The sequence below is a fragment of the Lepidochelys kempii genome, chromosome 1 (assembly GCF_965140285.1).
Source record: "Lepidochelys kempii isolate rLepKem1 chromosome 1, rLepKem1.hap1, whole genome shotgun sequence".
In the NCBI taxonomy this organism is placed as follows: domain Eukaryota; kingdom Metazoa; phylum Chordata; order Testudines; family Cheloniidae; genus Lepidochelys; species Lepidochelys kempii.
In genome coordinates, this window is record NC_136380.1 from 290,469,045 (window position 1) to 290,495,286 (window position 26,242).

Here is a 26,242-nt window from a genome sequence, read left to right on the forward strand (position 1 = left end):
GAAATAAATAAGCCTGACATCAAGCCTGACAAATTCAAATTCTGGCCAAAGGCAACACATTCCCCAAACGGGGGCTCTCTAATGAGAAGACCTGCTACCAGGCCTGAGAGTTCAACCACAGAAATCATTAGCTAGAGAATTCCAACCACCCTCAAGTACTACCGTTGGCTATGTCTATTAGTTTGGAGACTATTAAGGGCTTTTAAAGAGAACAGGGAGCCAATTCAGAGATTTGAGCACTGGTATTATGTGCTTATAATGACCCGCTCATCTCTGGAAGTGGGCAGGTACATTCTGGACCAGATGACAATTTTGAGTGACCATCAAAAATAGCTCTAACTAGAGTGCACAACAGTAGTCTGTCTAAAGGTGACAAAGGCATAGATAACTGGAGAGGTCACACAAACTTTTGGTCAGTTGTAGAAGATGAAATGCACCATGGACTACCATCACTACCTGAAAATCTAGGAGTAGTGACGTATCGAACAGGAATCTTAGATTGCAAACCATTTAGGCAAAATTCAAGCATGCTGGACACTTTCAATAACGGTACAGACACCACCTGAGCCAATTCCTTTTAAAAGTTCAGTAAATGTTGGTCTGGTCTTTTCAAGTTTGATTCTCAGCTAGTTCATATTCATTCAGGTCTCTTGCTGAGCCAGGCACTGGGAAATAAAATTAAAAATTAAGTTTGGTGAAAAAAGAGATCGGTACGCTGATGTCACTTCCTCCTAAAGTCTGTTTCCCCATATGGTCTGACATTGAATAGACGTGAGTGACAAGATATGCAAGATCCCACATGAGGGCCCTCAAGGAGGATGAACAGTTGCCCAGCATCACACTCTGGGATCTCTCCGAGGATGGAAATAATTCACTTATGCCTGCAAGTTGTTTACCTATGGATGCTCTGTGCTCACAAGCACCAGATAGCCAAATCTGGAATGGGGAAAGAATTTTCCACCCTGGGTTTTGGTTTGTGTAGGGCTGTGTTTTGTGTTTTTTGTTTTGGGGGGGTGGGGGTTGAGTGTTTTTTGGCCTTCTTCTAGATTTGCCTAGAGCACATCTGTTAGGATTAGGTGAGCATGATCAAATTTCTGTGATTGCAGTCTGTGATCCTTCCTTCATGTACCCTTTCATTACTAGAGTCCTCCCTTTCTGGTCAGGGTTGTGAGAGAATGCAGAAGCTTACACTGCACCACCTGTCTTGTGAATATAAATTATAGGACTTCATGACATCACAAACCACTCAAGCTTCACTCGTTGGTTCCCTTTGAGCATTATACTACCCCTTGATGTAACTCACAATTGTGTTGTATCTATGTGAATATCTTGTTTAGTTAACTGACCATTTTTACTTGCCCTGCCAATCATTTGCAATCATGTATATCTTATAATTCATAGACCTGATGTCAACTCAGGCACTCATATTATGGTATGCCTACACAGATAAAATTACATTTTTATTCATTTCTAAAACTCCAATTTTTAAAGCATTTAAAGTGTTGAACTTTGAAAAGAGATCTTTGAAAGGAAATGCTGACAGCTCTTTTTCTGGACAGCGAAATAGTTTCTCCGGTAACATGTAACCAAATTCTGTAAATTTATTAAATTAATTAAATTAATTAAATGGCAAATTATGAAAAGGTCATAAATGCACTGTGAGAATCTTCTGACAACATGAGCAGTTATTTAACAGCTTGGTAATAAACTGAAATAATGAAATACTGAGGAGGTATTTTACATGAGTCAAAGAACAGTTTGTTCCCATTCATCTTTCTTTTTGAAGAGAGCGTTCGGGGACCAGATTCAGCCAGTTACAATGGGAGTTGTACCTACTTACCACAGAGCAGAATTTGATCTCTGCATCTGAAAGCCGAATAACAAAATGAAATATAATTATCTCTTCACTTCTGCTCTAGAAGTTAGTTTCTTATACTCTTACAAAGTATCTTAAGCTAAAAGGGTCCACATTCCCATAACTACAGTCTGGTGTTATTGTAGATGTGCTAGTTATCCATGTTGTGTGATTAACTCCATATTTTGAAATGTGGGAACTGGTAGTGGCAGGAGTATTTTCAACACAAAAAATGTGTCCTGTATCAGTAGATGTACCATCCTCTATATGAGCCTTATAAATCTCTGGTTTAGTTTTTTAGATTGCAGACTTTCAGTCAAGAAAACACCCTCCAACCTGAAATAGGAGACTGAAACATGCAAAGATGTGTCCCACCTTTCCCCCGGGGGGCGGGGGGGGGAGGCATTATACTTGAGTAACTGTATTGTTAATGCTGCACTGTGCAACTCCAGGCATGTTTATTAGTTGGGCCTAATGTACATCAATATTGGATGCAACATTTGCTGTCAAATACTGATACGGATACAGATTTTTTTGCAAATTTCAAAGTACTGATCCCACATGGTTGAAGGGTTTTCTTTTTTAGCACTATACATGGTATTAAAAGATTTTCTGTCATCCTATTCAGTTAACTTGGATTGTAGGCTTTGTTGGGCAAAGACCATCTTTTCATTATGATGTGTACAGGGCCTAGCACAATGGTGCCCTGCTTCCTGATTGGGGCCTCTGGGCACTACCAGAATAGAGATAATTAACTAATGACTTTTATAGTGTCAAAAGTGTGGTAGACACTTGGCAGAACAAGCAGAAAAGCCAGGCCCCTGGAATGCACAGCTTACAATCGTATTTCAGACTTTCTACATTGAGTGGGAGGAATACACAATAGATAATGCATAGGCTAAGGAGGACAAGGATGTGTGTGTATTTGGGGGGTGCAGCATGTGTGTGGATTTTGGCAGCCCCGAAGCAGCAGGAGTGACTGCAAAAAGGCAGCACTACAGATCATCTGTGTACTAGGGTTTGGACTATGGAGTGCTCTTCTCCCACCCACAGTAGGAAGTCCACAGGAAGGAGCCCATTTTTTGCACACTTTGGAAGGTCTTCAGGAGAGTCCTGCACAACTTTACAATAAACTCAAATAGAGTAAGGTGTATAGTACCCTTCTCAACAATAGAGCTCCTAACATGTACTCGAATGATCCATTCTCTGGTACATTTTATAGAATCCACATGAGGGAGCCACTTTACTGTATGCACCATTTTAAATGACACTTAAGGCACACTGGACTTACTAGTGCACACGTTCCTCGGATCAAATGCACAAGAGAGAGGTCCTCTCCTATGCACCATAGCAGCTTCACAGCTCAGAAAAGGCATAGCCTGACTGGTGGATTTCCTCACTGCAAAGCTCCCGCCATACCTTTTTCAGTCTCCAAATGCGCGTAACCCAGTAATATAGTATACCTGTCCAATCTGTACTGCAACACTTTGCAACAAAGGATTACACAGCACATGGCATGATTGTCAGCTAGACCACCAACATGCAACACACCTTTCAGTTCAGTGTCATGCACATACAACAGGGAAAGGTTTCTCATTTTTTTTTTGAGAGAGATGTCACACTCCTTTAAATGATATATCCCCCCCCCCCACATACACACACACATTGTGTGTAAGTAATTGGGATCCTTTGATGTTCTGAAGCCCTTTTTGAGGAATAATCTGGGAATTTTAAAAAATGGCATTTATGAATCAGGGTAATCCCTTCAGTCATTTCTGACCGCTAAACGTTCCTTACAGAAGGCCTGATTCTACTCTCACGTATACTTTCTATGCACAAGTGGAACCCTATTGACTTCATTGAAGTTATTCTCAATCTATAATGCTCTAAACTAGTGAAGAATCAGATCCCACATGTCTGGGTGCGAGATTGTGGATTTGGATTTTTCATTTATCTGAAAAATAAGCCTAATATATGGTAGCCACGTGGCTACATAGCTGGGGACGCTCAAGGGGAGGAGTTGTTCTTATGCTGCCTGGAATACGGAATGTACATTTCCTAAACAGGCACAAGTTCTGCCTGCTTCAGGCAGTGCCATCTGAGGAGCCAGCATCTTGCATACAACTCTGAGTCTGATTCCTCCCTCACACACCAGGGTAAATCCATGAAGTTACCTAGGTGCAAAAGGCAAAAAAATCAGGTCACTTATTTTTACCTACACCACAAGACTCTCTTTGGAGATCCTACATCACAAACGTGGATCTAAAAAGCTGTGCTTCATGGAAGATGGATCCTGCACTGTTGACCAATATGCTGCTCGCTCTCTTTAACATGTCGTGAGTGGCAGTGGAGTTATTCCTTAAACGGCAAAGGCAAGAGCAATTCGACATTGATCTCATCCCGTGTAGTAGCTACAACACAAGATTGCTTGTGGCGTTCACGGAGGTGCTGACCACAGTGGAACGCTGCTCTTGGGCTCAGGAAACAAGCACTGAGTGGTGGGATCACATGGTCATGCACATCTGGGATGACTAGCAGTGGCTGCAAAACTTTCAGATGAGGAAAGCCACGTTCATGGGACTGTGTGATGAGCTCGCCCCAGCCGCGCGGCACAAGGACACGAGAATGAGAGCTGCCCTGTCACTGGAGAAGTGCGTGGCGACTGCACTCTGGAAGCCAGCTACTCCAGACTGCTACAGATCGGTCGCTAACCAGTTCGGCGTGGGAAAGTTGACCGTTGGATTCGCGTTGATGGAAGTGTGCAGGGCCATTAATCACATCCTGCTCTGAAAGACTGTGACTCTGGGCAATGTGCGTGACATTGTGGATGGCTTTGCACAAATGGGCTCCCCTAACTGCAGAGGGTCAATAGATGGCATGCATATTCCAATTCTAGCACCAGACCACCTAGCCACTGAGTACATTAATTGCAAGGGGTATTTCTCAATGGTTCTCCAGGCGCTTGTGGATCATTGTAGGTGTTTCATAGACATTAATGCAGGCTGGTCCAGAAAGGTGCATGACGTACACGTCTGTTGGAACACTGGCCTGTGCAGGAAGCTGCAAGCAGGGACTTCCTTCCCGGACCAGAAGATCACTGTAAGGGAAGGCGAAATGCCCATTTTGATCCTGGGAGATGCTGTCTACCCCTTAATGCCGTGGCTTATGAAGCCATTCATGGGGCACCTTGACAGCAGCAAGGAGCGGTTCAACAACAGGCTGAGCAAGTGCAGAATCACTGTTGAGTGTGCTTTTGGATGTTTAAAGGCCCGCTGGCACTGCCTATATGGGAGGCTGGACCTGGCTGATGACAATATTCCTATGCTTATAGCCGCATGCTGTACGCTTCATAACATTTGTGAAGGGAAGCGGGAAAGCTTCACTCAGGGCTGGACCGCTGGGGCTCAGCACTAGGAGGCTGGATATGAGCAGCCAGAGACCAGGGCTATTAGAGGGGAGCAGCGCAAGGCCATAAGGATCAGGGATGCCTTGAGGCAGCAATCTGAAGCTAAAAGCCGCTAATATCTGTTGCTATGCTCAGGAATGCAGTGCTTGTAATGCTAGGAGGGGATTGTGATTGGTGCAGACGATGCACTATGAAGGTTTAAGAAAATTGCCTGTTGCTTTGCAGGGCTCTGTTTGCTTTCAAGTAATGGAATAAAGATTGTTTTCAAACCAAAACAATTTTATTAAAAAACAACAACCGGAGGAGAGAGACAAACAAAATAACACATCACCACTCAGGGGGATGAGGGAAGGGAGGGTCCCGAGAGGAGGTGGGGTCCCAGGACGGTTAAAGATTTGTGTATGTCCAGGTATCATATACAACCTTCTCCTGTGGAGTACAGTGCAGGGCTAAACTGCAGAGGGAGGGGCATTGAGTGCAGTGGGTACTGGGAGTCCGCAGGGCTGGACTGTGACGGGGGAGGAGTGGAATGCAGCGGGTACAGACTGGAAACAGGAGATTTATAAGAGTGTGTTGGCGGTGTTTGTGGGGCGAATGGGAAAGAGTTTAGCGACAGCGGCTGCAGGGGAGGGCGGGCGCGGAGCTGCTCGGTTTGCAGTGCTAGCAGTGCCTGGAGCGTGTCCGCTTGACGCTCCATAACTTTTAAGAACCGCTCCGTGGCTTCGTTCTGGCGCGCCACATTCTCCTTTCGGTCCCTCTTCTCGCTGTTCTGCCACTCCTTCAGTTCTTGTTTTTCAGCTACGGAGTGCATCATGACATCACGCAGGAAGTCCTCTTTAGTTCTTCCTGGGCGCTTTCTAATTCTGTGCAGCCGTTCAGCTGGCGATAACGAAGAGGGAGGCTGGGCTCCCAAGGTCATCTCTGTGAAGCCAAAATGCAACATTTGACAGAAGCAGTATTGTTTGCAACACACAGACCCGCTGATTCAGTGATTTAAAACACAGCCACTGTTCATATACCTATCACTAACTGGCTGACCCCAGGCAAGCATACATGAGCCACAAGACCCCCAAAATGGTGAGTAACTGCAGGGGCAGGGGAAATCAGTGTTCCAGGACTTTTCCATACACTGGGCACGTGACTCTTCTGGACAGCCAGCACTGTAAGGGGGGCTTTATAATCATTACTGTCCCCACATTTTCCACAAGCTGTGTTCATTATGGAAGATATCTTTTTGCTGAGGGTGAGCAGGGAATCAAGGGAGGGTCTTCTCCAAGATTGAGGCTTCCGCCCTGGCCCTTATGCAGCTCGCCTGTGTGCAGCAATGGTCTCTCCCCTCATGATGGCAGAGCAGTGTGGGAAAGTTACCCTTAATGGGGCAAGAAACAAAGCAGCTCTGCCAAAGAACCTGCGGCAGTGGATTGCCAAAGAACCTGCGTCAGTGGATTGCCCAGTATCTCCATGAGAGTTTCGTGGAGATCTCTGAGGCAGATTCCCGTGAAATGAGGGAGTCAATCAACACCCCATTCCGCTGCTCAGACTAGGCATGTGGTGGTACGAACATCATACAGACACAAGCTTGCTTTCTTCAATCCTCCTGCCCCAAACAACTCGCTTCACTGATTCCCAAAATGATTCCCAAAATCAAAGCCACTTACCAGGGGCCTCCTCTCCTGTTTGCACTTCTCCAAGCTCCAACAGCTGTGACTGGCTAGCCTCTTCCAGGGTAGAGAAGAGCTCCCGGCTGCATGCATCTCTGACCTCCAAGTCATCCTTTGCCTCTGGGTCCCCCTCCCCTTCCACATCCTCATCCAAGATTTCCTCCTCCTGGCTCAGTCCACTCTCAACTGGCACACAAGCCACCGAAGTATCCACAGTGGCCTTCGCAGTGGAGGTGGGTTCACCACCGAGTATCACGTCCAGCTCTTTGTAGAACTGGCAGTTCGTGGGTGCAGCACCAGAGCGGCAGTTTGCCTCCCACGCCTCATGGTTGGTGTTCCACAGCTCCTTCATGTTGACCCTGCACTGCAGTGTGTCCCGGTCATGGCCCTTTTCTGTCATGCAATGTGAAATCTGTCCATAGGTATCATAATTCCTACAGCTGGAGCGCAGCTGGGACTGGACAGCCTCCTCTCCCCAAATGCCGATGAGGTCCAGTAGCTCGGCATTGCTCCAAGCAGGGGATCGCCTGGTGCGTGGAGCAGGCCTGGCCATGTGGAAAGATATGCTGAGACCACTGCATACATCACTGAGCAAACAGGAAGGGGACTTTGAAAATTCCCAAGGAATTTAAGGGGTGGCACTCACAGTTGGTCACCCAAGGGCAGGGCAGTAGAGTTCAAACCAATGAACAGAGAGGCGAGAACAGGAGTTGTGGGACACCTCCTGGAGGCCAATCGTAGCGCTGTGGTGCTGTAGCCCCAGTGGAGAAAGCTGTATGCCTTTCGTTGGGGTGATTTTTTTTTTTTTTTTTTTACAGTGCTGCAGCTGTGCAGTTTCTGCGCACTAAGTGGCTTGGCAGGGTGTACACCTCAGGAGTTACAATGCAGAAAGCTGCTTTACTGCGCAGAAACTTGCCAGTGTAGACAAGGCCTTAGATACCAACCTCCACAGAAGCCTGTCTCAATCAGAGTACCGGGTTCAGAAGCCTGTGGCCATGAGACACCGTGTCATTCATTTCCCAGTCATATCCATCCAGGCTCTGATGTCTCAGATCAGAACGGTTCTCTTGCACCAGCAGGCAGTTTTCTTAAACCTTCATAGTGCATCGTCTGCACCAATCACAATCCCCTCCTAGCATTACAAGCACTGCATTCCTGAGCATAGCAACAGATATTAGCGGCTTTTAGCTTCAGATTGCTGCCTCAAGGCATCCCTGATCCTTATGGTCCTGCGCTGCTCCCCTCTAATAGCCCTGGTCTCTGGCTGCTCATATCCAGCCTCCTAGTGCTGAGCCCCAGCGGTCCAGCCCTGAGTGAAGCTTTCCCGCTTCCCTTCACAAATGTTATGAAGCGTACAGCATGCGGCTATAAGCATAGGAATATTGTCATCAGCCAGGTCCAGCCTCCCATATAGGCAGTGCCAGCGGGCCTTTAAACATCCAAAAGCACACTCAACAGTGATTCTGCACTTGCTCAGCCTGTTGTTGAACCGCTCCTTGCTGCTGTCAAGGTGCCCCATGAATGGCTTCATAAGCCAAGGCATTAAGGGGTAGACAGCATCTCCCAGGATCAAAATGGGCATTTTGCCTTCCCTTACAGTGATCTTCTGGTCCGGGAAGGAAGTCCCCCCTCTGTTGTGAGTGACATGCTGTCAAGGTTCCTTCCCCACTCCGAGCTCTTGGGTACAGATGTGGGGACCTGCATGAAAGACCCCCTAAGCTTATTCTTACTAGCTTATTCTTACCAGCTTAGGTTAAATGCTGCCACCACCAAAGTGTCTAACAATAACAACAGGGGAAGTGCCCACTTGGAAACGTCTACCCCTCCAAAATCCCCCCAAGCACTACACCCCCTTTCCTGGGGAAGGCTTGATAAAAATCCTCAGCAATTTGCATAGGTGAACACAGACCCAAACCCTTGGATCTTAAGAACAATGAAAAGCAATCAGGTTCTTAAAAGAAGAATTTTAATCAAAGAAAAAGTAAAAGAATCACCTCTGTAAAATCAAGATGGTAAATACCTTACAGGGTAATCAGATTCAAAACACAGAGAATCCCTCTAGGCAAAACCTTAAGTTACAAAAAGACACAAAAACAGGAATATACATTCCATTCAGCACAACTTATTTTATCAGCCATTTAAACAAAACAGAATCTAACGCATATCTAACTAGATTGCTTACTAACTCTTTACAGGCATTCTGACCTGCGTTCCTGCTCTGGTCCCAGCAGAAGCATCACACAGACAGAGAGAAGTCTTTGTTTCCCCCCCCCCCTCCAGCTTTGAAAGTATCTTGTCTCCTCATTGGTCATTTTGGTCAGGTGCCAGCGAGGTTACCTTAGCTTCTTAACCCTTTACAGGTGAAAGGGTTTTTCCTCTGGCCAGGAGGGATTTAAAGGTGTTTACCCTTCCCTTTATGTTTATGACACGCCCCCCCCCAAATCACAGATAGGGAGAAACGCTGGCTGTGATTTCTTCCTGGAGCTCTAGATAAAAACAGAGTTAATAAGACACATGCACCTCTAAATATACTACCAAGTATATAAAGACTAACAATATTTTTCACATCTCAAGGACGATTTTAACCAGTTGATTCTGGGAAACTTTCACGGGAGAGTACATCAGCCACTTTGTTAGAAGCTCCTGCGATGTGTTGTATGTCGAAATCAAAATCTTGGAGAGCTAAACTCCACGGAATAAGTTTTCTGTGTTGTTTCCCGTGGCAGTATGAAGCCACTGTAGCGCAGCATGGTCGGTTTGCAGGTGGAAACGCCGTCCCCAAACATATGGGCGTAGCTTTTCCAGAGCGTAGACAATGGCGTAACATTCTTTTTCACTGACTGACCAGCTGCTTTCCCTCTCAGACAGCTTCTTGCTGAGAAACACCACAGGGTGGAATTCTTGATCCGGTCCTTCCTGCATTAAAACTGCTCCCACACCACGCTCAGATGCATCTGTGGTTACTAGGAACGGTTTGTCAAAGTCTGGGGCCCTTAGCACAGGGTCAGACATGAGTGTCACTTTAAGCTGGTTAAAGGCCTTCTGACACTCTTCAGTCCACTGAATGGCATTTGGCTGTTTCTTTTTGGTTAGGTCTGTCAGTGGGGCAGCGATTTGGCTGTATTGCGGTGCAAATCACCTGTAATATCCGGCCAAGCCAAAGAACGATTGGACCTGTTTCTTTGACTTTGGGACAGGCCACTTTTGGATAGCATCCACTTTGGCCTGTAGGGGGTTGATAGTTCCTTGACCCACCTGGTGTCCAAGGTAAGTCACTCTGTTGAGGCCTATTTGACACTTCTTAGCCTTAACAGTTAGTCCTGCCTCCCTTATGCGCTCAAAGACTTTTTGTAGATGTTCCAGGCGTTCTGCCCAGGAATCCGAAAATATGGCCACATCATCAAGGTAGGCGACTGCATATTCTCCTAATCCTGCTAGGAGACCATCTACAAGTCTTTGGAAGGTGGCGGGTGCATTCCGTAGCCCGAAAGAGAGCACATTAAATTCATACAGCCTGACATATGTAGAGAAGGCTGACCTTTCCTTGGCAGATTCATCTAGCGGTATGTGCCAGTACTCCTTGGTTAAATCCAAGGTAGAGATGAACTGGGCCTGTCCCAGTTTCTCCAATAGTTCATCTGTGCATGGCATTGGATAGTTGTTCGGGCGAGTTACAGCATTTAGCTTATGGTAGTCCACGCAAAAAAATATCTCCCCATCTGGTTTGGGAACTAGAACCACTGGGGAGGCCCATGCACTGCCATAGAGGCGGATTACACCCATCTGTAGCATACCCTGGATCTCCCATTCTGTAGCAGTTTTAGCTTCAGGAGACACCCGGTAAGGTTGGGCTTTAATTGGATGAGCAATACCTGTGTCAATGGAGTGGTATGCCCGTTCAGTCAGTCCTGCGGTGGCTGAGAATGTCGGTGCGTAGCTAGTGCACAGCTCCTTGATCTGCTGTCGCTGCATACGCCCAAGGGTCATGGAGAGAAACACCTCATCCACGCGACCAGCACTTTTCCCTTCGTAGTAGACACCTTCAGGCCACTCAGCGTCATCTCCTCCCTGGGCTGTAAACTGACAAACCTTTAATTCTCTGGAATAAAAGGGCTTTAGAGAATTAATATGGTATACCTTAGGCTTTTGGTTGGAGGTGGGAAATGCTATGAGATAATTAACAGCTCCCAGGCACTCTTGGACCGTGAATGGCCCTTCCCATGACGCTTCCTTTTTATGGGCCTGGAGTGCCTTTAAGACCATGACCTGGTCCCCTACTCTGAAGGAATGCTCTCTGGCATGTTTATCATATCAGGCTTTTTGCTCTTTTTGAGCATCCTGTAGGTTTTCTTTAGCAAGGGCTAAAGAGGTTCAGAGGGTGTTTTGTAGGTTGGTTACAACGTCCAGAATGTTAGTTCCTGGAGAAGGTGTAAACCCCTCCCATTGTTGCTTCACCAACTGTAATGGCCCCTTAACCTTGCGGCCATATACAAGTTCAAATGGTGAAAACCCTAAACTGGGATGTGGTACAGCTCTGTAGGCAAAAAGCAACTGCTGCAGCACTAGGTCCCAATCATTGAAATGCTCATTTACAAATTTACATATCATGGCCCCCAAAGTTCCATTAAACTTCTCCACCAGGCCATTTGTTTGATGGTAGTAAGGAGTGGTAACCAAGTGATTCACCCCATGAGCTTCCATAGTTCCTGCCAGGAAATTAGTTCCTGCATCTGTGAGGATGTCAGAGGGCCAACCTACCCTGGCAAAAATGTCTGCTAGTGCCTGGCACACACTTTTAGCCCTGGTGTTGCTTAGAGCTACTGCTTCCGGCCATCAGGTGGCAAAATTCATGAAAGTCAGTATGTACTGCTTTCCTCTGGGTGTCTTTTTTGGAAAAGGACCTAGAATACCCACAGCTACTTGCTGAAATGGAACTGCAATGATGGGGAGTGGTTGGAGAGGGGCTTTGACCTGGTCTTGTGGTTTTCCCACTCTCTGGCACACCTCACAAGACCGGACATAGGTAGAAACATCCTTGCCCATTCCCTCCCACTGGAATGACTTTCCCAAATCGTCTTTGGTTCTGTTCACCCCAGCATGGCCACTAGGATGATCATGGGCTAAGCTTAATAGCTTTACCCGGTACTTAGTTGGAACTACCAACTGTCTCTGAGGATGCCAGTCTTCCTGGTGTCTACCAGAAAGAGTTTCCTTGTATAAAAGTCCTCTTTATACAACAAACCTGGATCGATTAGAAAAGCTGAGAGGCGGTGGGTTGCTCCATGCCGCCGTCCAAGCTCTCTGGAGGCTTTCATCTGCTTCCTGTTCCATTTGGAACTGTTCCCTTGATGCTGGAGACATCAGTTCCTCATTGGATTGTGGACCTAAGCTTGGTCCCTCTGGAAGCGATGCAGGTGATGGGGCTGGTTCTGTTGACTGTGAACCGCTCTCCGCTGGTGCACTATGTTGGGATTCAGGCTCCGGCTGAGCCTCTTGCGTAGGGTTATCGGCTGCTCCTGGTGCAGGTTCGGTGGGCCCTCTGGTGTTGGGGTTGCAAGCGCTGGACTCAGTGCTGGCAATGGTTCTGGTGCTGGTTGCTTTGCCAGTTTCAGTTCGGGGGCTGGCTCTGTCTGGGTCTCTGGGACTGGATCCACTACTGCTTTTGCGGACGTTGGCATGGGGTCTGGTTCCATCACCTCTGACCAGGTCCTGGTAGAAGTTTCCGAAATAGAGCTAGGTGTGACAGCTTGTTTAGCCTGGCTGCGGGTGACCATTCCCACCCTCTTGGCTAGCTTCACATGATTGGCCAAGTCTTCCCCCAACAGCATGGGGATGGGATAACCATCATAGACTGCAAAAGTCCATGTTCCTGACCCAGCCCTTGTACTGGACCGGCAACTTGGCTGTAGGCAAGTCAAAAGAGTTTGACTTGAAGGGTTGAATCGTCACTTGGACCTCTGGGTCGATTAAATTGGGGTCCACTAAGGAAGCATGGATAGCCGACACTTGTGCTCCTGTGTCCCTCCACGCGGTGAACTTCTTCCCACCCACATTCACAGTTTCCCTCCGTTCCGAGGGTGTCTGGGAGGTATCTGGGCCCGAGGACCTCTGGTGTGATTCCGGTGCAAGGAACTGTAATCTGTTGGGGTTCTTGGCCTTTACATGTCCCGGCTCGTTACATTTAAAACATCGTCCAGCTGACAGATCACTGGGGCAAGGTGGGTTGCTGGAGAATGGTGTGGCAGGATGATAAGGTGTCTGGAGTGTTCCTTGGGGTGTAGCTGCAGCCTTGGGCTGCCCCCGGTAGTAGGGTGTGGTCTGAGGTTGTCCCTTCTGGTATCCACTCCAACTGTGACCAGGGTTGTTTCTCTCTCCTCCCTCCACCCGTTTTGTTCCGGTTTGCCCTGCCTCTCTGGCGGTCTGGGACTGCTCGTATTGATCAGCATAAGAAGCAAGACTTTCTGCTGAGTCCATTTTCTTATCCCATAAACACTGTTTTGTATCCTCCTTGGACATATTCAGGAATTGCTCCTGAGTCATCAAATCACACATTCCTTCAAAGCTAGTTACACCCCTTCCTTTGACCCATTTATCTAACAGATCCTTCATCTGGTTTATATAAGCCACATTACTTAGTCCAGGTCCTCTCTTAAGGGCTCTAAATTTTACTCTCTAAGTTTCAGGTGTAACTTGAAATTGCTTTAAAACCAAATCCTTTAATTTATTATAGTTAGAAGCCTCATCAATAGGCATCTTATTGAATACGTCCAGAGCCCTTCCAGGCAATTTTGTGACCAATGTGGTTATCTTTTGAGCTTCAGGAATTTTATGGAGTGTGCACAGTCTCTCAAAGGTGCGAAAATATTCAGCAATATCACTGGATTCATTATACTATGGACATAGTCGCTCCCATTTGTGGATTGTTGGGTAAGGATTATTAGAGTTATCTGGTATATTCTGCTGAGCCTTTGCCTTCTCCATCTCCTGTGCATGCTTCCTCTCTTTTTCCTTCTCCTCCAGTTCTTTTTCCCTTGCCTCCAGTTCTTTTTCCTTTGCCTCCATAGCTCTCCTATGGGCAGCCTCTTGGGCTTTTTCTGCCTCTTTCACTGCCTTCAGTCTGGTTAACTCCAGTTTGTGTTGTGCCTTGGTTTCTGACATCCTAGCCTCTCTGTTTTTAAACTAACTTTACATCCGAGAGTTAGAAAGAAAACCACAAAATAAAACCAAAAAACCTGGCTTGTAAAATTTTGCTGTGCTGTAATGTGATACCTATGTTCTCTGATAGCTATTCTCAGCCTACAGAAAAATCCTTTAAAAAAAAAAAAACAATTAACACCTCTGTCTCCAGGCAGATAGACAGAAAACCCTCTAGCTGCTCTGAGCTTAAAAAAACAACCTCTTCAGGTCTGTGAAAAACTTGTGAATTTCCCTGCAGGAGGTTAACTACCCTGCCTTTAGGTAGAGAAAACTCCAGCTCAAAAAAGAAGAATCCCTTTGTTATGCCTGCTGCTCTGTCCCCCACACAGAGACACAGAATTTACAGCTGCAATCCTCTTTTACAAAACCTTTTAAAATCCCGCTGTGCTTCTGGTTCAAAATGATCTAAAAAAATCTCAAAATGATCCCCAAAAAAATCTCAGAATGATCCCATCGCTCTGCCACCATGTCAAGTTTCCTTCCCCACTCTGAACTCTAGGGTACAGATGTGGGTACGTGCATGAAAGACCCCCGAAGCTTTTTCTTACCAGCTTAGGTTAAAACCTTCCCCAAGGTACAAACTTTGCCTTGTCCTTGAACCCTATGCTGCCACCACCAAGCGTGTTAAACAAAGAACAGGGAAAGAGCCCATTTGGAGACGTCTTTCCCCAAAATATCCCCCCAAGCCCTACACCCCCTTTCCTGGGGAAGGCTTGATAATAATTTTCACCAATTTGTATAGGTGAACACAGACCCAAACCCTTGGATCTTAAGAACAATGAAAAATCAATCAGGTTCTTAAAAGAAGAATTTTAATTAAAGAAAAGGTAAAAGAATCACCTCTGTAAAATCAGGATGGTAAATACCTTACAAGGTAATCAGATTCAAAACATAGAGAATCCCTCTAGGCAAAACCTTAAGTTACAAAAAGACACAAAAACAGGAATATACATGGTTTCAGAGTAACAGCCGTGTTAGTCTGTATTTGCAAAAAGAAAGGGAGTACTTGTGGCATCTTAGAGACTACAGCTCACTTCATCGGATGCAACCGATGCTCACGAAAGCTTATGCTCAAATAAACTGGTTAGTCTCTAAGGTGCCACAAGTACTCCTTTTCTTTTTAGGAATATACATTCCATTCAGCACAGCGTATTTTACCAGTCATTAAACAAAAGGAAATCTAATGCATTTCTAGCTAGATTACTTACTAACTTTACAGAAGTTCTGACTCTGCATTCCTGATTTGTTCCCGGCAAAAGCATCACATAGATAGACAGACCCTTTGTTTCTCCCCCTCTCCGGCTTTGAAAGTATATTGTCTCCTCATTGGTCATTTTGGCCAGGTGCCAGCGAGGTTATCTTAGCTTCTTAACCCTTTACTGGTGAATGGGTTCTGCCTCTGGCCAGGAGGGATTTTATAGCACTGTATACAGAAAGGTGGTTACCCTTCCCTTTATTTTTATGACACCTGTGCATTTGTTGCAGAAGTTGAAGGGATTTAGTGAATGAGGGAGGGGACTCCAGGGAGAGAAAGGACAGTCTCATGGTTAAGGCAATTGAATGGTGCCCTTAAGAATTGGATTATGTCCCTCCTCTGCCACAGTGGGACAGATTTTTCTAAGGTATGTAGGACCTGGATCCAAAAAGGGAATAATTACATGGTCACACTCAGCCTGTCAGGTTAGTGTGTTAACGCCTGGACTCTGGGATATTCTGATGTGTGTCTCCTTCAATCTCTCCTACAGAAATTTTTCCCTTTTAAGTAATAATTGAATAATTAAATATTAATTGGACCAGAGAAAGAGTGAGTGATTGTATAGCACAGTGATTAGGAAATTCACTTGAGAGATGGCAGATCCCTACTCAAATCCCTTCTCATCATCAGGGAGAGGGGGGACTTGAAGCGGTGAGCTCCCACATGCCTTGTGAGTAGCCTAACCTTCTGCCCAATGGTTATCAGGGAGTTCTTCCTTTCCTCCCAACTCTCATTTTGTGTAGAGTTAGGTGACCTCTAAGCATGCCTACCCGATTGGGTCCTGCAGGCAAGTTAGGCAGAAGAATGCCTATCTTCCTCCAGTTCATGAATTGCACTGAGGCTTATGTGGGAGACAGGTGTCCAGACACCTGGAGAGAGGCAATAATGTGTGTGCCCAGAGGCAGATATGTAGGCGCCCAGGGAGCTCTTCCTACAAAACTTGGGTGCCAAGGAAGTATAGGCACCTACAGGCTTCACTGGCAGCCAAGCAGAAGTTTTGTGAATCAATGGTGCCTAAAAAGGGGACTTAGGTCCCTAAGTACCTTTGTAGATCCCTGCCTAGGTGCCTAAAGATGCAAATAGGTGGGTATCTGGATATTCAAAAGCATCTAAACAGGTTAGGCATCTAATTCCCATTAATTGGCCCAGAGTTCTTGTGTGGTGCTGGGATTTTCTGGATGCCCATTTTCTGGGGGCAAGAGTTGCAGAGTGACTGAGCATTCACAGGTGCCACTGAAGTCAATGGAAGCTGTGTTTTGAACATGTAGAGCACTATATCATGTTATCTACTTTGAAAAATCAGGTTTTAGGCCTCACAAATTAGGCACCCAAAATGAGTGGGCACTTTTGACACCTTTGCTTTAATCGCTCTGTGCCTCAGTTCCCTAGCTGCGAAACAGGGATGGTGTATGAAAATAAATTCATTAATGTTTGATGCACTCACATACTGTGGTGAGGGCACCACTGAAACACCCAGGAGGAAATTACTAATTCTGTGTTCAGTGTAGGGCTTGAATGGTGTACGGTAAATAAGGTTGGGGTCACACATTGAATGAGGAAGATATAAATAAATATTGAATGACTGCCCATTCACTGAATGAGGCAGGTGTCCTGTAGAGAGAATAGTATGTGATCATATAATTAAAAACACCATCATAATGCATATGCACAAGAGCGTGAATTAAGGTGGCATGGACAGCAGTGCAGAGCAGTACTCCATCCAGGCCAGCTCCTACTGGGCACACCCACAACACACCCTCTCTACTGTGGAGGCCAGTAGAATATGGTGTAAATCCAGCTTTGTGGGGGAATCCCCAGCTGTCCAATTAGGGCAGCTTTATGGCCTCTTTGTGCTGCCGCAGTGGAGCTAAGTGGCTGTATCAGGACTTCAGTCCGAGTTTTTCCTGAGAAAGGACTTCAAGAATTAGCCCATCGTTTGTACAGCACTTTGTGATCCCTTGGAATGAAAGGTGCTAGTTATGTAAAATGTGATTACCATGGCCAGGTCTACCCTGTAAAATGTTGTCAGCATAACTATGAAATGTGTGTGAGAAAACCACACCCCCTAGCAGACATAGCTATGCCAGCCAAAGCGCCAGTGTAGACGCAGTAAGAATTCTGTCAGCGTACGCTGAGTCTGAACTAGGGAGCTCTTCCAATATAGATATGCCGCTATAGCTATATCGGCTTTGCCTGCAGAATGTAGATTAGCCCCACTAGGATATTTATTCACTTCCTTTCAAAGTGCAGCAAAAGGAAGTATGCAACTTTCCTTGCGATTGGGCTGCCTCAAGCTTAAAGGTTTGTCCTATGCCAATTTTCAGATGAATATTTGTCCCGTTGAATATTATGTTTAAACAAAGACACATTTTTTTAAAAAAAAAATATGGTGTGAAAGTTGAAAGTGTGCTGTTGTTCCACTTTGGACTATATGCTGAATAGTTGCTCCAGTGACTGCAATTAACAAACATTTACTTTCAATGCATTTTGTTGTAGGCTGAGTACTTTTATGAGTTCCTGTCCTTGCGCTCACTGGATAAAGGCATAATGGCTGATCCAACCATAAATATCCCCCTACTTGGAACAGTTCCTCACAAAGCATCAGGTTTGTGTTGTTCATGTTATAAATATAATGTTTCTGGAAAACAATACATTCTAAAGCAAGTTGTTAAAAGGGTAAATACCATATCATAAATTGTACTGTAAATTTTAGCATCAAGGAAATGTTTGTTATAATGCTGAACACTTGTTCCATGTAAATAATATGAAATCACTTTACCTTACTACATTACTAAAAATCTAATGAACAGCCCCTTTTAGTTATTTTTCTTCTTTGAGCCAAATCTTGTTACTCCTATTCATGGAAGTAGGCTAGCAGGAGTTGGTCCAAAGTTTGATACATAAAATTCATTTATATGAAGCATTACTGCAGTTCAAAATTTTTATGAAGGCATTATTATTTCCTCTTAGTTGACAACATCTGGGTAATAGTAGTAGTAGTGAAATAATAGTCAATGCTTAAAGTATGTGGACATTATAAGTGCATATCGGAACTAATTTTACTGCATTTTACTTCATATGGTCATTTTAGATCTGTGCAAAGTGAGTGTACAGTAGACAAAAACATTAAAACAGACTGACTTTGTTTTTCAAAAATTTTCATGATTATAAAAATTGAGCAGAATTTTTGCTTTTTAATTTTCAAAAATTATTTTTAATTTTGGTTTTGTTTAACTCACTAAAGGACTAAGATGACCAATTATAACTTATACAGTAGCAAAAAACAAAAAAAGTCAAAGAAACGGGAAAATGGAGGAGAAAACAGGGATTTCCCCCTTTTTTCAACTTAGTCACATTGTGGAATTTTTGTAAAAAAAAAAGTTAAAATTATAAAAAAAAAAAAAAAAGGTTTTAATTTGCCTATTTTGAAAGTGAAAGGCAATAAAGGAAACATTTTGATGGTGTTGTCAATTCAATATTAATAAAAGATAAAAATAAAAAAAAATCAATTAAATTTTAAGATTGGAAAAGTGCATTCTTTGATCAATTCTTTTAGATTGAAAATAATTACCAGCTCTAGTGGTAAATTAGATTCCTTGTGTCTGTGCTAGGGTGACCAGATGTCCCAATTTTATAGGGACAGGCCTGATTTTTGGGTCTTTTTTTTATATAGGCTCCTATTACCCCCACCCCCATCTCGATTTTTCAAATTTGCTGTCTGGTCAACCTACTCTGTGCAGAGGTACATGAAACAAACATGATATTCCAAAGTTCTTGTAGGATAAGGTGCATCTTAAAACACCAGCAAAACTGGAAGAGCCTTCCAGTAAGTGGGCAGTGTTATTGAGATAAGTCAGCCTATCATCCTATAGTTGACTGACTTCACTTGCGTACTGCAGTGCTGTTAAATTGTATGAAGTTAATATTTCTTCGGTAACCCCAATCTAACTTCACCTCTTTTTCTAGTCTGCAGACCAAAGAGATTACACCTTTTTTTCCCTATCCCCAGCAAGTATATGCCAGACTTGACCACCTAGAGTCAGATTCTGATATCCTTACTCATGCTGAGTAGTACCTCACCCAATGATAGTATCATTGAAATCAATAGGAATACTTTTGGAATAAGGTACTGCTCACACTATGTCTTCACTGCAAAAAATAATTGTGTTTTTAAATTGAGATAGCTAACCTCAAGATGGCAATCTCAACGTAAAATCTTAGTGGAGGCTGGCACTGAAAGTTTTTACTTTGATGTAGCAAGTAGCATCCACCCACGGTGGACTGTCTACACAAAAAAGTTGTGCTGTTTAACTATACTGGTATAGTTAAAGCTTTACAGTCCTCTTAGCGTGGACATAGTTTTGCCAGTATAGTAAATTCAGGCTAAACTGATGTAAGCACCTTCGTACCGGTATAACTGCATTCACAATATGGGTTGCACTGATACAACTATTCAGTTAAAAAAAATCACAACCCTCACCAACATAGCTATAGTAGTACAAAAACTGTAGCTAGACCATGCCACAATCTTGCCCACAATGATATCCTTTATCGCCCTATTCATTGAAGTTACTATTAGGCAACTAACATAATTGGACCATACATCAGTGATGGTCCAAAAAGTGTTCAAGGACCTCTGAAAGATTAGCCCAAAGTCTATTTTTCAATGCATGGAAAAGGCAGAGCCTAAAGAAACAAATACGGGAAACATATGAAGCAGAGCTTTGGGATAAACCAATGCCTTTCTGGGGAAAGAAGAAGAGAAACTAAGCAAAATCATTAATGCACATTTAAAAAAATATTTTTAAAACTGATAACACTCTTGGGTAATTTAAGATTTTACTTCTGGATAAAACACAGCTTTTTCTTGGTTAAAACAACATTATTATGACTGGCGGTACTTTCATTTCACTGGGAGTTAGGTGCCTAAATACCTTTGAGGATCTGGGACTAAGTAGCTGCCTGTTTAAAGGAGCAGAACTTTGACATCTCCCAACAGCAGAGAGTGCTAAGTGGAGCAGAGAAAGGGAGAAGGGAATTGGTGAGAGGGAGACAGATCTCAGAAAAAGGAGGGAAAGAAATGGGGAGAGGGAAGGCCTCATCATGGCAGGGGCATAGTAAGAAATGGAGCCAAGTGAGAGAGAATGGCCTGAGAGTTTATGGCAGGACGTAAGGCACACACTGAAGTTTACATAGGGCAGCAAAATGCCTTTGACTGGTTCTGGCTATTTTTTGTAGTATACATTTAGAATATTTGTAGTTAATCTTCAGTTTACAGTATTTTGAAAACGATAGTGGTGTTAAAGTGATGTCATGTTGACAGCAATATGGCCTTTCCATGGCGTCTGGAATGTAACATAAGTAACTCATATCAGCATGTGCTATGTATTGAGTGAGCTACATTGAAAACTATATTTTGATGAACAGCAGAGTGTTGTAACCTACTGTACCATAATTACTGCAGTATAATCACTTGTAAAACAAAGAGATTACACCCAAGTTTAACACACACATAAGTAAAGAAACTGATATAAAAAGGTGCAAAATAAGCATAAGTGGTGCCATGTTCTTATTAAACATGAAGGTAATTTTTGATTTGTATGTATCTGTGACATGCATTTTTGTGCTTATACTGAGCACCCTTTGTATCAGTTTATCAAATTGTCTGATAACACAAAAGCTCCTGATCTTTAATGATTATTAAAGTGTTTGCCTTCTATCATCTCAAAAGTACCAATAAAGTACAAACTGCAGGGCTGTTTCTGTAAAATTACTTTGTATAATAAACAGTTTTACATTAAAAATGAGGTGAAATATGCAGAAGGCTCTGCCAGTCTGCATCATTGATACATAAACTGGGTTGCCTCACTGATTCTTAAACATTTTGAAAGGCTGAATCAAATGATCAGCTCTGACTATCTTCATGAAGAGCTATGCTGCACTGTTGTAAGGTTACCAGGGATGAACTTTCATAGTTCAATAAAGAGCACTAGTAACTATCATGATTGGAGGTCTCACTAATATGAACATGATTTTAACTTATTTGTAGTTCGGATAAGTGAGTTCCAAGACTAATATGGACCTGTAAACCGTGTTTATATATGGTGAGCATGTGCAGACACATAATTGTACTTAGTATATGCACTGTATAGTAAGCCATAGTTAAGTCATGCTTGGTGCTACAATGCATGTGATATTTAACAGTGATTACTAATCAGTTTGGCAGCATGTACAGTAATTAACAGTGAGCTGCTAGTATGAAGGGTTTTTTAAATGAAGTTTGCAAGCAGATCTAAATTAGCTAAGCCCTGGCTAAATAAATGCATCCTATAAAGTAATGTTCAGTTGTCTGCTCTTAATTTGCTAATTTATATGTCTGTTGTGTGTATTGTGAATTACTTCTACAAATCTGATATAATGTGGGCAAATTAGGTGTCACTGAATCAGTTTTCTGTAGCTGTGTGTGTCAACAAACAATGAAATTATTATTAAAAGCCAAATTTTAATAATATTTTTAAAGTAAAATTTTTACAGCAATTCAGCCAAAAAGGATTGTAGTAGATTATGTTAAGAGGGAGAAGCAGAAAAGGGCACTAAAGATAGGCTGATTTCTCTCTGGTGCCTCTCAATCTTAGTAGGCACAAGAGAGGGGGGAAGAGCAGAGAGAAATAGCAGAGCAGAGGGAGGCAGGTGAGAAGGAAGTAAGGTAGGTGAAGATTAGCTGCTACTTCAGCCAAACAGAGTGGGGGTTTAGCAAGATGATTCTTGTTGAAATCAATTGAGGCCAAGATTTCCAAAGGAGTGTAAGGGAATTAGCTGCCCAAATCTCATTGAAATTCAAAGAAGTTGGGGTCTAACTCCCTTAGGCTGTTTTGAAAATCCCAGCCCAAAATCTCATGGCTACTACACATTCGGCTCCTAAGATGTTGGCATCATTACACACAGTCTCACGAAATAAAATGAATCAAGGGTTGGAGAAAATGCCTCACAGTGAGAGACTTAAAGAGTTCCATTTCTTTAGTTTATCAACAAGAAGATTGAGAGGTGACCTGATTACATTGCATAAGTATCGTCACAGAGAGATAATACCGGGTTCTAAAGGGCTCTTTAAACTAGCAGAGAAAGTCATAACAAGAACTAATGGCTTCAAGCTGAAGCCAGACATTCATATTAGGAACTAGGGAAAGATTTTTACAGTGAGGGTAGTTAGCTATAGGAACAAACTACCAAGGGAAAAGGTGGATTTTCCATCTCTTGATACCTTCAAGTAAAACTGGAGCCTTTCTGGAAGATATGCTTTAGCCAAACAGAAGTTATGCCTTAATCAAACCACTTAACAGGCAGTAACTGGGTGAAATTTAATGTTCTGTGATAAACGGGAGGTCAGGCTAGATAGTCCAATGCTACCTTCTGGCATTAAACTCTATGAATCTATTTATTTAAATCCACAGGCTGAAGTAATTTAGGATCAAATCTTGATTCCATTCAACTCAACAGGAGATTTGTCATTAATAATGGATCCAAGCTTTGGCCCATAGTGGCATCACCAAATTTCACCTCTACTTTTCTCTAAGCTATTACTTAAGATAAAACATTAAATGACATTTTTCCTAATACCATTCTCTTGAGCACTGCATTATTTACTACACTTTGCACTGAGAGAAGCAAATGTTCACTAATATTTAAATTATTCACTGCAGTTAAACTGTTTTTAATCCACAGCATGAGTTTTCCACTTACTGCAGGGCTATCTGTTTTTTTAAATAGTCTTTTAAAGAGGTCAATATAAAAGTAAAAACAGATTGTATAATGAAAATGTTAACAGTCCCTCAGCTATGGTAGATCTGTCAGATGCAGAATAAGTTTTAGTAATAAACTGTGTGTATTTTTATATTATATACACAACTTGCATTTGAGACTCTTTATGGTATATAGAAGTAACACAACAAACAACAAAAATTGCCCACCTATTATTTACAAAAAAATGTTTATGGCAACCAATTTAAAACAAACAAAATACAAAGCTATTAGCTCAATATTTTGCTCTGAAGTCTCAGACCAAATTTAGGGGAAATGAGTGAATAATCACAGATAGCTGTATCCAATTTATAAAGGAGCAAGGAGGAGCCAATCATGAAGAGAGGAGATAATCGATTCATCTGAAGATTATTTAAGATCAGTTGTGACAATCGCATAACTTCATTCCAAGGCTCTGGGATACCAGGCCTTCCTCCTCATTAAAATACTGCAGATTTACTGCCTTTAATTACTTACTTAGACTCTTTGTAGTTCAAAAATGTTGGCCCTCCAAGAAGAGTGTGAAAATCTCCAACTATCCATCACATTTAGGACACTCAAGGAGTTCTGTCAAAGTGGTGTCTCTCTAGTCTTTAAAATATTTTCATTGGTTATCTTATTTACTAAGTGTGCTATCCTTCCATCACTTCACATAACAAGCTTTTATTAAAGACAGTTATTTAAATATTATTTATTTAAATATCAATGGCAGTGTCCATAAGAACAGACTATATCTAGGATAAAATTTTCAAAAGGGAGTAAATCCCATTTTAAAAAGTTACTTAGGAGCCTGAGTCTCAATAGGTCTTAGGGCACATCTACACTGCAGCTGAGAGTGAGTCTCCCAGCTCATGGAGACAGACTCGCACCAGTGGGACTAGAGCTAGCCCACTAAAAATAGCACTGTGGAGGTTGCAGCTTGGGCAGCAGTTCGGATTCTCAAACTCTCCTAACCCCCTGGTTCTGAGCTCAGGTGCCAAGAGTTGTAATGTTCACATGGCTATTTTTAGGGCACTATTTCAAGCCCTGCTAGTGCGAGTCTGTCTACCTGGGCTGGGAGACTTGATCCCAGTTTCAATGTAGACATGGCCCTAGGTATTTAGGCACTTAACTCCCATTTAAATTAATGGGAATTAGGAACCTAAATACTTCTGAGAATCTGTGCCTACGTCACTTCTGAAAAATGAGAGTAAGTTAGGCACAGAAGTCAGTTAGGTACTGTTGAAAATGTTACCCCTAGTCTGCTTTACAAGACTAACTACTTTGGAGTACAAGTAGAAGTGGTTTTGTCTGAGTGTTATCAACATAGTCTGTACCTGCTAGTTTTCACAAATAACAGATATCAGAGAGATGTAATGTCTTAGACTCATAGACTTTAAGGCCACAGGGGACCATTGGGATCATCTAGTCTGCCTTTCTGCACACTGCGGGCCACAGAATCTCACCCACCCACTCCTGTAATAAACCCCTAACCTCTGGCTGAGTTACTGGAGTCCTCAAATCATGGTTTGAAGACTATCGTGGGGTTACAATATATTAAGGTTTAAATATTTATATATTTTTTTTCTTTTTAGTCGTTCAGGTTGGATTTCCATGCCTTGGAAAACAAGATGGAGTAGCGGCGTTTGAAGTTACTGTGATCATAATGAATTCAGAAGGCAATGTAATTCTCCAAACACCCCAAAATGCCATCTTCTTTAAAACATGTCAGCAAGGTAAGCCATGGTGATCTGACAGCATTAGTCTGTGTTGGTTAAATTGCTCAAGTCTCATTTCCAATACAGACACACATAACAGCAATATTGGGGTTACACAGATTGAAGCGAGAGTCACCATTCATAGGTTGTTGTTCTGGCTCTGCCATGGATTTGCTGGCAGTTTAGGCCAAAGAGTTCTTAAACTTTTTTCATAGTTTGAACTACATCTCACAAGAAAGATCGTCTTGATGACACATCTCTTCCCATTCATAATCACACAGCATCTCTGTGTGACTATAGAAATGGCTCCCAGGGGAAACAAATATTAGTAAAGTTTTAAGTTTCTTATTAATGTGATTCACCAGGTGGAAACAAGGAGAATTAGCACCATGTCACCAACCTGCTCTCCACAGACCACTGATATAGATAGGCTAATGTTTTCAAAAGTGGCTGCTAAGTTGGGGTACCCTGATTTTTGGGTCTCCAACTTGGGCCTCATTTTCAGAAGTGCTGAGTACCTTCAACTCCATTTGAAGTCAGTGAGAACTGCAGTTGCTCAAACCTCTGGAAATCCCAAACTGGGCATCCAAAAGTTGACATAGCCAAAGTCAGTGACCACTTTGGAAAATGTTGTCTGTCACCTCTCTGTTTCTCAGTACAGCTGTCTATAAAATGGATATAACACAACTCACCTACATCACAGCGGTGCCATGAGGCTTAGTTAATATTTGTAAAGTACACAGAGATATTTGAATGGACATCACTGCTGTGCAAATTCTCCCACTCTTACTCATATTGAGTAAGTACCTTACTCATATTGAGTAAGTACCTTACTATGGAGGTCAAACATTTCATTTCAGTAGGGTCATTTGCATATTAAAATACTACTTTGTGACTAAGGGAGGCAGAATTGAGCCCTTTCTGAGTTCAAGGTTTTTGCTTATCAGCCAATATACACACGCCTGGGGTGTACTGACGAAAATGTAATCAAAAGTTATATTGGCTGACAACAGGGCACCCAGGAGTGTATCACCCTTAGAAGTCATTTATTTGGGGTGGAAACAATGTAAATACACTTATGAAACATTAACCCAAAGTTAATAGTTTTTTTGGAGAGTGTTTTTGACACAAATTTTGAGGCTACAGAAAACGTTTAAAAGATTAGCTTCCAAGATTGTGCAGTTATCAGATATTGTCTGAAGTTGTATCAAATTAACACGACACAGTTTGTATACAGCGAGTGAGATTGTTATTAACTCCCTTACGTCTTCTTTCCTTGTCTCCCATTTACTTCCCCACCCCCTTTTCTCCTAACTAATTGGCAATGGCAGGGCTTCAAAGAACAAGCAGCAGGAGCAAAAGCTGTTTATTCTT

General features: G+C 43.0%; 1 protein-coding gene across 2 annotated transcripts in view; it reads left to right on the forward strand.

The window, feature by feature from the left end:
- Positions 1 to 26,242, forward strand: part of WIF1 (Wnt inhibitory factor 1) — a 54,940-nt gene that overhangs the window by 12,666 nt on the left and 16,032 nt on the right. For both annotated transcript variants that reach the window (XM_073331494.2, XM_073331486.1), the window contains exons 3-4: positions 17,871 to 17,979; positions 24,746 to 24,886. In XM_073331494.2, coding sequence (XP_073187595.1) covers positions 17,871 to 17,979; positions 24,746 to 24,886 — 250 coding nt within the window. The remainder of the gene's footprint in view (positions 1 to 17,870; positions 17,980 to 24,745; positions 24,887 to 26,242) is intronic.